The 14,519-nt window shown below is 37.0% G+C and overlaps 1 protein-coding gene across 1 annotated transcript in view; it reads left to right on the forward strand.

The window, feature by feature from the left end:
- Positions 1-14,519, forward strand: part of MIB1 (mindbomb E3 ubiquitin protein ligase 1) — a 128,678-nt gene that overhangs the window by 94,574 nt on the left and 19,585 nt on the right. Inside the window, exons 13-16 of the mRNA XM_034643299.1 lie at positions 4,006-4,138; positions 7,775-7,861; positions 10,171-10,332; positions 13,963-14,144. Coding sequence (XP_034499190.1) covers positions 4,006-4,138; positions 7,775-7,861; positions 10,171-10,332; positions 13,963-14,144 — 564 coding nt within the window. The remainder of the gene's footprint in view (positions 1-4,005; positions 4,139-7,774; positions 7,862-10,170; positions 10,333-13,962; positions 14,145-14,519) is intronic.

Here is a 14,519-nt window from a genome sequence, read left to right on the forward strand (position 1 = left end):
AGAGAGGCAGTAGGCTTTCAGGAATACATATTCAAGAAAACATATTCTGTTTAAGTGCCTCACTAACCTGAGCCATTGGCTCTCTTTCTGAGAGGCTTCAGCTTTCTGTAGCTTTTTTCATTTAGGAAGTACAAAAGCCCAGAAGAACAAGTTAGTGATGGCTCCATCTCAGTGGATAGCTTACGCCCGGAGAAGGAACTGCTCCTCTTTCCCTTTCTTTCTTTTGAGTTATTGGCAGCATAATATGGGAAGGTACTTCTGGAACAGGAATGCAAGGTAGTGGGAAACATGGTTTCATAAGAACCATCTTCTCAAGGATATCCATTCAATAATGTGACTTAAAAAAAAATTGATGAAATTAACATGAACCAAGAACTTATAATGTAAAACTTACTGTCATATTTATATATCTTGTCTATAAGAAGTAGCAAACTTAAAGGATTTTAATATAGTAAGCCTAAATGTTATTTTAGTGTTTTGACTTTAATTTTAATTTTTATTTTGTTTTTTTTTTAAGATTTTATTTATTTATTTGACAGAGATAGGGACAGCCAGCGAGAGAGGCAACACAAGCAGGGGGAGTGGGAGAGGAAGAAGCAGGCTCATAGTGGAGGAGCCCAATGTGGGGCTCGATCCCATAATGCCGGGATCACGCCCTGAGCCGAAGGCAGACGCCCAACCGCTGTGCCACCCAGACGCCCCTGACTTTAATTTTTAAAATCTAATATATATGCATAGCTAAGTCAAATACTACTACAAAGCTTATAATGAAAGAGAACTGTGCTCAGCTTTATCCGTCTTCATCCCTTTGTTCCCCCCTTCCCCAATAACTTCCAGCTTATCCTGCAAGTTTCCTAATTTATCAATTGTAGATATTATCTACTGATTTCATGTCATGAGAAATTAAGATTTAAAACTATTGACATTATCTATTACCACCATTTCTCTCAACATAATCCTATCACAGTTTTTGTTTAAAGCAGTGTTTACATTATTACCTTATAATTACATTTTGTTTTTAATAAAACTTTTTTTCCCCACATGATTTAATACATCTTCTAAACTCTCCAAAAGAATCATAAAACCCTTATAAATTCCATTTCTCACATGGTCAAATGTGTAGAGTACTAGATAATGCCAAATCCAAACATTCGGTAATACAGAGTGGTACCAGTACTTTTCTCCATTAAGAATCTGAGGCAAATTTAAATAATATCTAGTATCTCTATTTTTTTTAAAGATTTTATTTTATTTTATTTTATTTTTTAAAGATTTTATTTATTTATTCGACAGAGATAGAGACAGCCAGCGAGAAAGGAAACACAAGCAGGGGGAGTGGGAGAAGGAAGAAGCAGGCTCATAGTGGAGGAGCCTGATGTGGGGCTCGATCCCAGAACGCTGGGATCACGCCCTGAGCCGAAGGCAGACGCTTAACTGCTTTGCCACCCAGGCGCCCCTAAAGATTTTATTTTTAAGTAATCTCTGCACTCAATGTGGGGCTCAAACTCACAACNTAGCGGAAGAGCCTGATGTGGGGCTCGATCCCATAACGCCGGGATCACGCCCTGAGCCGAAGGCAGACGCTTAACCGCTGTGCCACCCAGGCGCCCCTAGTATCTTATTTTAAANCCATGAGATTAAGGGTCACATGCTCTACCAACTGAGCCAACCAGGTGCCCCAATATCTAGTATCTTATTTTAATCCAGTGAAAGAAGAAGATTAGAATCCTTGTAGTTACTGTAAACGAACTAAAGCAGAAAACCTAAGCTTTGTATGAGGTCCGCGAGTGGGATTTAGGAGTTTGTAGACTCTCTCAAAATTGTAGGCAGAGCTATATAATGTGCATTTCTCTGGGGGGCAGAGGGGAGTCCATAGTTTTCCATAGATTTCCAAAGAATTCTCTCACACTTAGCAGTGATTATAACTTTAGTAACAGCCACTGAAAGCTATCTTTAAGCTGTGATTCTCAGTACACTTTGGGTTATAAACCTGTTTTAAAATCTGATAAAAGCAATTTTAGAGGTTGTTGGACCCTCCAGAGCCTGTTCTGTGATTTCTGGGGCTTCCTACATGGGATTCATAGAAATACGTTCTGGGTAATGTTAGGCCTTATTCTCATACGATTTTTCCACATAAAATCTTTCTGTTAAGAAAAGTTACTAGTATATGGTAAGAAAAATTATTTCTAATTTTACTTTTTTGGGAGTGGGCTAGGTTTTCCTTTAAGACACATCATTTCTTTAAAAAAAATTTTTTTTAATTTGAGTGTAGTTGATAGACAATGTTACATTAGTTTTAGGTGTGTACAACATAGTGATTGAACATCTCTATATGTTATGCTATGCTCACCACAAGTGTAGCTGCCATCTGTCCGCATACAGTGCTATTAAATATCATTGACTATATTCTCTGTGCTGTACCTTTCGTCCCTATGACTCATTTATCCCATAACTGGAAGCCCATACCTCCCACTCCCTAAACCCATACCTCACTCCCTTCTGGCAACCATCAGTTTGTTCTCTGTATTTACAGATCTGATTCTGCTGTTTGTTTGCTTATTCATTTGTTTTTTAGATTCCACATGTAAGTTAAATCATACAGTACTCTCTGACTTGTTTCACTTGGCATAGTATCCTCTAGGTCCGTCTGGGTTGTCACAAATGGCAAGATCTCATCCTTTTTATGTCCCAGTAGTGTTCCATTATATATATACACCACATCTTCTTTATCCAGTTCGTCTATCAGTGGATATTTGGATTGCTTCCATATCTTGGCTATTGTAAATAATGCTGCAGTAAACAGGGGTGCATAAATGTTTTTGAATTAGTGTTTTTGTTTTCTTTGGGTAAATACCTGGTAGTAGAATTATTGGATCATATGATATTTTTCTTTTTAATTTTTTGAGGAACTTCCATACTGTTTTCCATAGTAGCTGTACCAATTTAGTTTTCCACCAACAGTACACTAGGGTTCCTTTTTCTCTACCTCCTCACCAACACGTTATTTCTTTTCTCTGATTTTAGCCATTCTGACAGGTATAAAGTGATGTTTCCACTGTGGTTTTGATTTACATTACCCTGATGATTAGTGGTGTTAAGCATCTCTATTGGACATCTGTCTGTCTTACTCAGGTCCTCTGCCCATTTTTTAATCAAATTGTTTGTTTTTTTGAAGTTTAGTTGTGTAAATTTACTTTACGTATTTTGGATATTAACACCTTATCAGATATGTCATCTGCACGTATCTTCTTCCATTGAGTAGGTTGCCTTTTGTTGGTGGTTTCCTTTGCTGTGCAAAAGCTTTTTATTTTGATGTAGTCCCAGTAGTTTATTTTTGAAGAAGTATCACTTCTTGATAATTACTTCTGCTTTTTTATGCTTTACTCTTTGATGGTGTTTAGAATAACTGTCTTTCTTGCTCTGGAAATATTTTGTTATCTTTAAATTTTAAATATTATAATTACCATTTTGCGTGTTTTGATATCAACTAGATTTAGCACTGCTAAATGACGTACATCAGATTTTTAACTGTAGTTCATGATAATCTACCAGTTACATGAAATTTGTCTTTTTATCACTATTATTCCTACTTTGTTGTTGTTGTTGTTACCTGGCTGTTCTTTATTAACTCTTTCATTAATAGATACTATACAAATTGAACCTAAGAATTTCCACAAGACCATAAATATGTCCTTGTTTGGATGTATTTCTGCTTTGGGTTTTTTTCCTCTTATGATGTTTTCCTCTTGTAACACTCCCATTCTAATTTGATTCTGTTCCCCCAAATGGTGATAGTTTACCTCTTAAGGCATCAAAAAGTTGCACATTAGAGATTTAGAAAAAAATATAGTTCATTTGTCTCTGAGGGCATAATTTTCTTCAAAGAAGAATGTTTTTATTTGATTTCAAAAGTTTCCTTTATGTATTTTTCTAAAGAAAATAATGAAATATTTAATCAAATATCAAATTATGTAAATATCAAAATCATGTAAACTTGACTTTCAGTGCAATGCGTGTTTTACTATCTAAATTACCAAGACCATGGATTGTGGATGAGAAGAAAGACGATGGTTATACTGCCTTGCATCTGGCTGCCCTTAACAATCATGTAGAAGTGGCTGAACTATTGGTGCATCAGGTAGGAAAAGCTGTGCCATAATTTTTAACGGTTTTGGACCATTGCCATTTATTTATTTATTTCTTCATCAACTACCTGTTGGTAGGTTACAGTAAAACCCCACGATGATGCGTTTTCAGATATGGTACATATTCATTCTTCTGCCTAACACTGGTTCTTAAATAGAGGGTAGTGCTGTATATATGTGTGTGTGTGTGTAAGGGGATGGAGGGTATCCCTTAGCCCCGAGTCTTCCCTCCTACAGTGTTGCTGGATTGGTCCGATGAAATAGGCATCAACAGATTTTACAGAATCACTGCCACTGTTGTAGAAGTATCCAACAGCCATAGGACCAAGAACCATTACGTCGATATCTAAGCTCGTGCGGCCAGTTGCCATCAGGTAACACCAGGCTGCAGCCAGGATCTGGGGATTCGGATCATGACCACTGCTGGACTCCTGGAATCTGTGGCTGGATAGCAGCACAGGTTTACTTCAGTCATTTCATTCATCTCTGTAATAAGATGATGTGACATTTTTATGAGATTGGATTTGGGGGAATTTACTGTAGTTTTTTTTTTTTTTTAAAGATTTTATTTATTTATGCGTCAGAGATAGAGACAGCCAGCGAGAGAGAGAACACAAGCAGGGGGAGTGGGAGAGGAAGAAGCAGGCTCACAGCGGAGGAGCCTGATATGGGGCTCGATCCCATAATGCCAGGATCATGCCCTGAGCCGAAGGCAGACGCTTAACCGCCGTGCCACCCAGGCGCCCCTATTTACTGTAGTTTTTATGACGTTTTAGTTTTTCAGCAAAATTTTTAAATATACATGCCATAGAGAAGCACTGAAGTTACCAAAGAATTATCTGTGATCTCTGACTCCAAAAGGAACTTACAGTCTAGTTAAGATGAAATAGCAGAATTTAGTAAATTGTTCATTATGTGTAATTAGCATCACATTATAAGATGGATACTCCATGAACTATAGAAGTTTAGATAAAGAAATAGTTTGAAAGTTAAACTGTTTTCCCCTGCCATTTTAAGGCTTAAGTATAATTTTTTTTTAACTGAAGTATAGTTGACACACAATGTTACATTAGTTTCAGGTATACAACATAGTGATTTGACAATTGGAATGCTATTCATTAGGTTATGCTCACCACAAGCGTAGCTGTCATCTGTCACCATGCAGTGCTATTACAATACCATTGACTAGTAAGCCCTTATTATTAAAGTTAATGCCCTTAGAGGTATTGTGATAATTTCCTTTTCAGTCCAAAGTACACATAACTGACGTTATGCCAATATCACAGTATCTTGATTATTGTATTTTAGTAAGTCTTGAAATCAGTTAAAGTAAGTCCTCCAACTTTGTTCTTTGTTCTCCTTTCTCAGAATTACTTCAATATTTTAGATCTTTTGAATTTCCCTGTAAATTTTAGAATCAGATTATTAGTTTCTATTAAAAATTCTTGGCATTTTGGTTGCTCTGCACATTTTAGATACATCTTCTTTTTTAGATTTATCTTTAAGTAGTTTTTTCATGCTATCGTAAATTGTTTAAAATTTCAGTTTCTAATTGTATATTGCAAACATACAGAAATACAGTTATTTTTTGTATGTTGACCATATTTCCTGTGATTTTGCTTCAATTACCATAGATCATTAGGGGATTAGAAATTACAACCACAGTGAAATACTACTAATCTACTACTACTACTGCCTACCAACGAAAATGACCAAAATTAGCCAAATGTTGGTTAGGGTGTGGAGCATTTAGAATTCACATACATTGCTGGTGTTTTCAAGGCAGCCATTTTGAGAACAATTTGGCAGTTCTTAATAAAGTTAAATACATATTTACTGTACAACCCAGCAGCCCCCCTTCTAGTGTGTACCCAAGAGAACATTTCCACACAAATACTTACACTAAATATTTGTAGCAGCTTTATTTGTAATAACCTCAAACTGGAAGCAAGCCCAATGTTCAGGAACTAATGTCTAGATAAACGAAGTATAGTAGATCATACAGTGAATACTACTTTGGAAAATCTAATAATGGAAAAGTTCAGGGAACTTAAAAGTAAATCTGTCACTTTCTGCATTTAGGGAGAACAGGCATGTTAAGAAAACAAGCTGAGATCAAGTTCTTCATGATGATGCCCAGAGAAACATAAGTAATAAAAACAAATCAGAAACTCCCATCTTCTAGACTGTGTCATAGCAGCTTTACTGGGGTTTCAGCTCTACCTGATACCCCAAGCAAGGGCACAGGTGGGGTTTCAGAGTTCTATTCAGAGGGCATGAAGAATATGTAAACAGAATAATAAAGTTTATCTTCTGAATTTGTAGCCCTTTTCTTAGTTTCATTTTTTAAATTATTATTATTATGCAAGACATTGTATAGGGCAGTTTTACATGTTATTTTTCTTAATCCTTCCTGGAGGGGAGGAAAATTTCTTCTTTCTTCCCTTCTAGGTTCTTTGGCTGGTCTAATAATTAAATCGACATGAGATATAACAAGAGAAAAACTCATTTAATTTTGTACACATGGGAGCTCAGAAAAATGTGAGACTCTCCAAAGTGACCAAAGTAGGCAGCTTTTATACCTTCTAAACAAGCAGTTATTTGTGGAGAATTCACAAAGGGGTTTGCGCTTGGGGTAGCAAATAAATAAATGAAGTAACAAAGTTTATTTATGTAGTCAGTTCTTGGCCCTTAATTCCTCATCTCTGGCAATAAGGATGCCTTCTACCCTACAGGTACAGGGAGGATAGCCTTCACATGGGGAATTTATTTCCTGCTCTCAGGGGAACAAAGGAGGGTCAGAGTGTCCTTGCACTGGCTGTTTCCTAAGTAACTTTAATTCAAAATAATCAGTATGCGAAAGTGGCATTATTTGGGGCAGCCCACCCTGAACCCCATCATCACTGACCCTGTGAAATAGGTTGTACTATGACTGTGTTGGAGCCAAGGAAATGAGTGTGATATGGCAGAATGCTTGCTTAAGTTCTTGAAGCTCTAGGAACCTTGGTGCCAGTGAATTCAGGATTTTGCTTCTCAGTTCCTTTCCTCTGTCCTTGGCATCAGCTGTTCTCATATAGTGCTTTGACTATCCCAGAACCCTGGTAGGACTTTCTAAGTATTTTTATGTACTAATTAATTAAACATTGTCTTCTCACCCTGCAGCGAAGTTCCTTTTCACTGAATAAGAGCTCAGTCATGCAGCAAGAGGAGGTGACCTTATTAGGTCATTAAAGTAAATCTAAATCCAATATGAGGACTCACTAATAGAACTTTTTAGGAAATACTGTTTAGAGTTAAAAGGAGCTAATTATCTCTATTGTCGTATAATGGAGATTGAGAGGGAACTGTGTTTGAGCTCTATACTGAACTTTGTTCCTTAACTATTCCTATTATGGAGTCACCATAATAAATAATTATTGTAAACTTGCTGTTCTATCTCAGGAAGTTTGCTGCCCTATCCAGTTTTTGCTGTATTGCCAGCAACTGTTAACGAGAACAATGTTGCCGTAGCTAGAAGAGAGGAAAGTGGTCAGCAGTGTTCTGTGTTATTTATTCCTCATGAAGAGTTATAGATTTAGCGTTCGTGGTTGTCAAATTTGGAGTATGTAAACTTTGTTCTTCTTGTTCAGGGTAATGCTAACCTGGATATCCAGAATGTGAACCAACAAACTGCCCTACACCTTGCTGTTGAACGACAGCACACCCAGATTGTGAGGGTAAAGTATTTACCAACAAGAATCTTACCTTATAGTTGTGTTTTAACCAGACAGATTTCTAGAAGGTCTTGAAAATTATTCATAGTTAGATTTTTCAAAAGGCATAGTTAGATCTAAATATTATGATTTTAGGCTAATATTTTGCTTTAGTTTGGTAAAGAGTTTTTATTTACAATAGGGAAAATCTTAAAACTGTGATATTCAAAGTCTGTTGTATAATTTTGTTGTCAGATTTGTGACTTCCCAAAATATTAAATCAGAGAATTTCAAAGTAACACATAAATTGGTTTTTAAAAAGTACATTACCTCTTAATTTGTATAATTGAGAGTAAACTACAATTAAAAGCTTAGGCTGGACGTTTGCTGCACAGATTCCAAAAAGCTGAAATATGTATTTTTATTTGACTAATCTGATATTCCAGAGAAAATATTTGAAAGATTATTGGTTTAAAATTTTTTTGTAGAGCAGTGATTCTTAAAGTTTAGAAGCTGAACCAGCAGCATCAGCATCAGCATCACCTGGGACCTTGGTAGAAAATTCTTGGGCCCCACCTCAGACTGACCAAATCAGAACCTCCAGGGGTGGGAACTAGCAATCTGTGGTTTAACAAGTCCTCCAGGTAATTCTCATGCATGTTCAAATTTGAGAAACACTGTCCTAGAGTGACATTTTATGTAAGCTTTTGGGAACAAAGTAAAAACAAAAACACAAAAACTAAACACCACCAAAAAACGGTAATTTGCCAAGACAGGTAAGACCATATGCTTGAGATTGGCTTCTATTTATGGTGTTTTTCTAAAACTCTGACAGCATTTGTAGAAAGGATCAGGAAAATCAGTAAAGCACCATAAGTAAAGTCTTAAATATGAAGTTGTATTTATTACTTAAAATATCTTTGAGGTGTATCAATTATGCATTTTAAATAAGAGGTTGTAGTTTAGCAAACACCTCACATTTATTGTTATTTAAAATTCCTCTTGCTCAAACTGAGGGTTGCTGGAGGGGAGGGAGGTAGAGGGGTGGGGTAACTGCGTGATGGACGTTAAGGAGGCATGTGATGTAATGAGCACTGGGTATTATGTAAGACTGATGAATCACAGACCTGTACCTCTGAAACCAGTAATACATTATATGTTAATTAACTGAATTAAAATTTTAAAAAATTTAAATACTAAAAAAATAAATAAAATTCCTCTTGCTAAAAATTCTTCATTTATCTGTCATTTTTGGCTCTTCCTTATGACTACATTTGGAGAAAATTGACCAAAGAGAATGGAATAAATAACTTGCTGGTTTCTTTAAGTAATAGAAGAATTACAAACATTTATGATTTGGTCCTATTGGAAGTACTTAAAATATCCTAACTCAAATATCTGAAATGAAAAGGAGAAAAAAAGGGGCACAGGGCTGGCTCAGTCGGTAGAGCATGCAACTCTTGATCTTGGGGTTGTGAGTTTGAGCCCCACATTTCGTGTAGAGATTACTTGACAAACTCTTTTTTGTTTTTAAAGATTTATTTATTTATTTATTTATTTGAAAGAGAGAGAGAGAGTAGTGGGGAGGGGCCAAGGGAAAGAAAGTCCTAAGCAGACTCTGAATTGGGCTCCACGCCCAGGCTCACAGAGCCCAATGTGAAGCTCGATCTCATGACCCTGAGATCACAACCTGAGCTGAAACCAAGAGTTGGATGCTGAGCTGACTGTGCCACCCAGGTGTCCTGAAAAAATAAAATCTTTAAAAAAAAAATTAAAAAAGTAAAAGGAGAAAAGTCCTAAATTTCTCCCAGTTATCTTGATCTTAGAGTTGCTAAATTAAGCCACATGTTTGTTCTCATTGCTTTCTGTTTCCTCCGATTGGATATATTTGAGTAAACAGAGCTCATCACTATTTGTAAAGGAGCCACAGGAATTTTGAGAGTAGCAGGTGAATATATAAAGATAATTAGCTTTAGTGTCAATTCCTTCAGGTAGGTCCAGGGCTCTGTCACTGTTAACTTATTTTATTGTATTTTATTTTAATTCAGTTAATTAACATAGTGTATTATTAGTTTCAGGGGTAGAGTTCAGTGATTCTCAGTTGCAAATAACACCCAGTGCTCATTCCTTCAGGTGCCCTCCTTAATGCCCATCACCCAATTGCCCTATACCCCTGCCCACTTCCCCTCCAGCAACCCTCAGTTTGTTTCCTATAGTTAAGAGTTTCTTATGGTTTGTCTCCCTCTCTCATTTTGTCTGTGTTACTTTAGATATGTAGTAATTTCTTATGGGCCAGAGATACCTTAGCAAAATGAGATGTCTTTCTCTTTTAGCTTTTGGTCCGTGCAGGTGCCAAATTAGATATTCAGGATAAGGATGGGGATACTCCTTTGCATGAAGCTCTGAGGCATCACACCTTGTCTCAACTACGCCAGCTCCAAGATATGCAAGATGTGGGGAAGGTTGATGCTGCATGGGAGCCATCCAAAAACACAGTGAGTAAATTAATCTTTAATTCAGTACTACTGGAAGTATCTTTTAATGCAAGATCTTATATTTATGGTTATTTTAATCTGTTTCTGATAAAATATTGGAACTGCACATGTAGAAATTTAGTTTATGGACTAAGTAATAGTTAATTCTGACTATATTGCTTCAAATTCTTACTGAAAGTCGTTTGGCTGTTTTTTAACTTTAGCCATTCATATGGGTGCGTAGTGGTATGTTGGGGCTTTGATTTGCATTTCCCTAGTGATCGCTGATTTTTTTTTTGTTTTTTTAAAAATTATTTATTTTTGAGAGAGAGCGAGCGAGCGAGCACAAGGAGGGGGAGGGGCAGAGAGTGAAGCAGTCTCCCTGCTGAGCAGGGAGCCTGCTGTAGAACTCAGTCTCAGGACCCTGGGATCATGACCTGAGCCAAAGGTAGATGCTTAACCAACTGAGCCACCCAGACACCCTGATTTTTTTTTTTTTTAAGATTTTATTTATTTGTTTGAGAGAGAGAGATTGAGAAAGCACGAGTGGGGGGAGAAGCAGATTCCCTGCTGAGTAGGGAGTCCAGTGCGGGGCTTGATCCTGGGACTCTGGGATTATGCCCTGAGCAGAAGGCAGACACTTAACAGACTGAGCTACCCGGGTACCCCAATGACTACTGATACTGAACATCTTTTCATTTGCTTGTCACTCACATATATTTGATGAAGTGTCTGTTCACATTTTTTGTGCATTGTTTTGTTGAGCTGTTTTCTTACTCTTGAGCTTTGAGAGTCTGAATTCAAGTTCTACATCAGATATGGGATTTGCACATATTTTCTCCCCATCTGTGCCTTGTCTTTTCATTCTTTCAGTAGTGTTTTTAGAAGAGCAGAAGTTCTTAATTTTGATGAAGTCTGATGTATAAATTTTTCTTTTGTTGTTTGTGCTTTTTGTGTCCTATCTGAAAAATCTTTGCCAAACCTAGGGTCACTCCTCTTTCATACTAGAAGTTTATTAAGTTTTAGCTGTTACATTTAGGACTATGATTCTTTTTTTTTTTTAATTTGAATTCAAGTTAGTTAACATACAGTGTATTATTAATTTCAGGGTACAATTTCGTGATTGATCCGTTGCATATAACACCCAGCGCTCATTACATCAAGTACCCTCCTTAATGCCCATCACCCAGTTACCCCGTCTGCCCACCCCCCTCCCCTCCAGCAACCCTCAGTTTGTTTTCTATAGTTAAGAGTCTTTTACGGTTTGTCTCCCTCGCTATTTTTAGCCTTTTATTTTTCCTTCCCTGACCTATGTTCATCAGTTTTGTTTTTTAAATTCCACATATAACTGAAATCATACAGTAGTTGTCTTTCTTTGACTGACTTATTTCGCTTAGCATAATACATTCTAATTCCATCCAGGTTGTTGCAAGTGGCAAGATTTCACTCCTTTTGATGGCTAAGTAATATTCCATTGTGTGCCTATATACATATATATATTGTGTACACATATACATATATATGTATATATACATATATACTTTATATATGCTTTATAATATATATATATAAAAATATATATGGACATCCGGGCTCTTTCCATAGTTTGGCTATTGTGGACACTGCTGCTATAAACATTGGGGTGCAGGTGCCCCTTCGTATCACCTTTGGATAGATACCTAGTAGTGCAATTGCTGGATTGTAGGGTAGTTCTGTTTTTACTTTTTGAAGAACCTCCATACTATTTTCCAGAGTGGCTGCACCAGTTTGCCTTCCCACCAACAGTGTCAGAGGGTTCCGCCTTCTCCACATCATTGTCAACATGTATTGTTTCCTGAGTTGTTACTTTAGGCATTCTGACTGGTGTGAGGTGGTACCTCATTGTGTTTTTGATTTGTATTTCTGTGATGATGACTGATACTGAGCATTTTTTCATGTGTCTGTTGGCCATTTGTATGTCTTCTTTGGAGAAATGTTTGTTCACGTCTTCTGCCCATTTATTGACTGGATTTTTTGTTTTTGGGTGTTGAGTTTGATGAGTTCTTTATAGATTTCGGATACTACCCCTTTATCTGTCATTTGCAAATATCTTCTTCCATTTGGTAGGTTGTCTTTTAGTTCTGTTGATTGTTTCTTTTGCTGTGCAAAAGCTTTTTGTCCTGGTGAAGTCCCAGTAGTTCATTTTTGCCTTTGTTTCCCTTGCCTCTGGAGACATGTCTAGCAAGAAGTTGCCGTGGCTGAGGTCAAAGAGGTTGCTGCCTGTGTTCTCCTCTAGGATTTTGATGGATTTCTGTCTCACATTTAGGTCTTTCATTGGACTATGATTCATTTTGAGTTAATTTTTATATATAGTATGAAGTATCAGAGATCATTGTTTTATATGTGAATGTTCCAGTTATTCCACCACCATCTGTTGAAAAGACTTTTTCTACTGAATTGTCTGTTGTGCCTTTATCCCAATTCAATTAACCAGATAGGTGAGTCTTTCTGGATCCTGTATGCTTTTCTGTTGATCTATGTCTTTAGCTATGTGATGCCAACCCTACTGTCTTGATTACTGTAGCTTTATAATAAACATTCAACTCAGGTAGTAAAAGTCCTCCCACTTTTTTCTTTTTTTACAAAGAAAACTTTGTTCTGTCTTTCACCTTTCCATATGAATTTTAGAATCATTTTTAAGAATGTGAAGGGGTTCCAAGACCAAAATGTTTGAGAATTGCTGCCTTTTATATGACTATTGGTAAATTCTCTTAACTCCTGTGTGCCTCCTTTCTCATTTTTTTTTTTTAAGATTTATTTATTTGTCAGATAGAGCGAGAACAGTAGGCAGAGGGAGAAGCAGACTCCCTGCTGAGCAAGGAGCCCAATGCGGGACTTGATCTCAGGACTCTGGGATCATGATCTGAGCCGAATGCAGGTGCTTAACTGACTGAGCCACCCATATGCCCCTCCTTTCTCATTTTAAAAAGGAGGGAATGGAATAATTACCTCCATAAGGTTGTTGTAAAGATTAAATGAGTTAACTCATGGAAAGTGCTAAAAATAGTATTTGGTCCATTGTAGATGCTCTACAGATGTTTGATAACATGTTTGAATAAGTAGCTCATATGATATCAGAAACTGATTTATCTCCTTCTCCATTTCTTGGCCCAGTTCTTTGGTGTTCGTTCTTCTCTCTGTTTTCTCTCTTGCTATTTCCCATTGGTTGCCAGCAGCTCCAGTGTTACATTGAGTAGAAAGAACTACTTTTTCCTCAGTATGTCCATCAGAAGTCCTCTTCTTGAGTTTTATTGTCCTAATTGACTTGATTTGTCATTCCTGACCTAATCACATAGATGAGGTGGATATCTGACTGGTGTCACCTTCTTTGGTCCACCTGTAAATCTAGAGAGTGGGTCAGTCCTCAGACTATACCGGAGAAAACTGGATCGAAGGGGTGAATGGATGTTAATGCCCACCATGTCTATGTAGGCCATAAGTTCTTTCCAGACGTATATTTGTATATAATACACACACAAACATGCCCACACAAACACACACACACACACACACACACACACACACACACACACACACACACACACATTTGGTGGTGAGAATTGATAACAGATTCCTAAGGGGAAAATCATGACTCTTTTCATTTGATTTCAGTTAATAATGGGACTTGGTACCCAGGGGGCGGAGAAGAAGAGTGCGGCATCTATTGCCTGTTTTTTGGCTGCCAACGGCGCTGACCTTAGCATTCGAAATAAGAAAGGTCAGTCGCCGCTTGATCTCTGTCCTGATCCAAGTCTCTGCAAAGCACTGGCAAAGTGTCATAAGGAAAAAGTCAGGTTTGTATCATTATCATAAAACTTAGTATTCTCTCTATATATAAAGTACCATGTGGTTTCATAACGGAGGACTTGATTACTTGAAAATGTCTTTGCTTACTGTTTTTATGTTGACTCTTCCTTAAAAATTTTCCTGCAGACACTGTGTCTCTTATTTCGTGTTGTATTCTCTACATTACTGAATATGACGCTTTATGCATAGTAAGTGCTAAGAAACTTTTCTAAACCAGTCTGATTTTCCAGTTCTCCTACATGTTAGAGAAGTTTATCTATAAGAAAGAGTCTTACTAGTGAAGTTGCTGTGATTAATGTTAGATATATTTAGAATTTTAATAGACCTTTTTAGGAGAGGCAGTTCTCTAGATCTCTTAGATA

The sequence above is a fragment of the Ailuropoda melanoleuca genome, chromosome 14 (genome assembly GCF_002007445.2).
Source record: "Ailuropoda melanoleuca isolate Jingjing chromosome 14, ASM200744v2, whole genome shotgun sequence".
Taxonomy (NCBI): domain Eukaryota; kingdom Metazoa; phylum Chordata; class Mammalia; order Carnivora; family Ursidae; genus Ailuropoda; species Ailuropoda melanoleuca.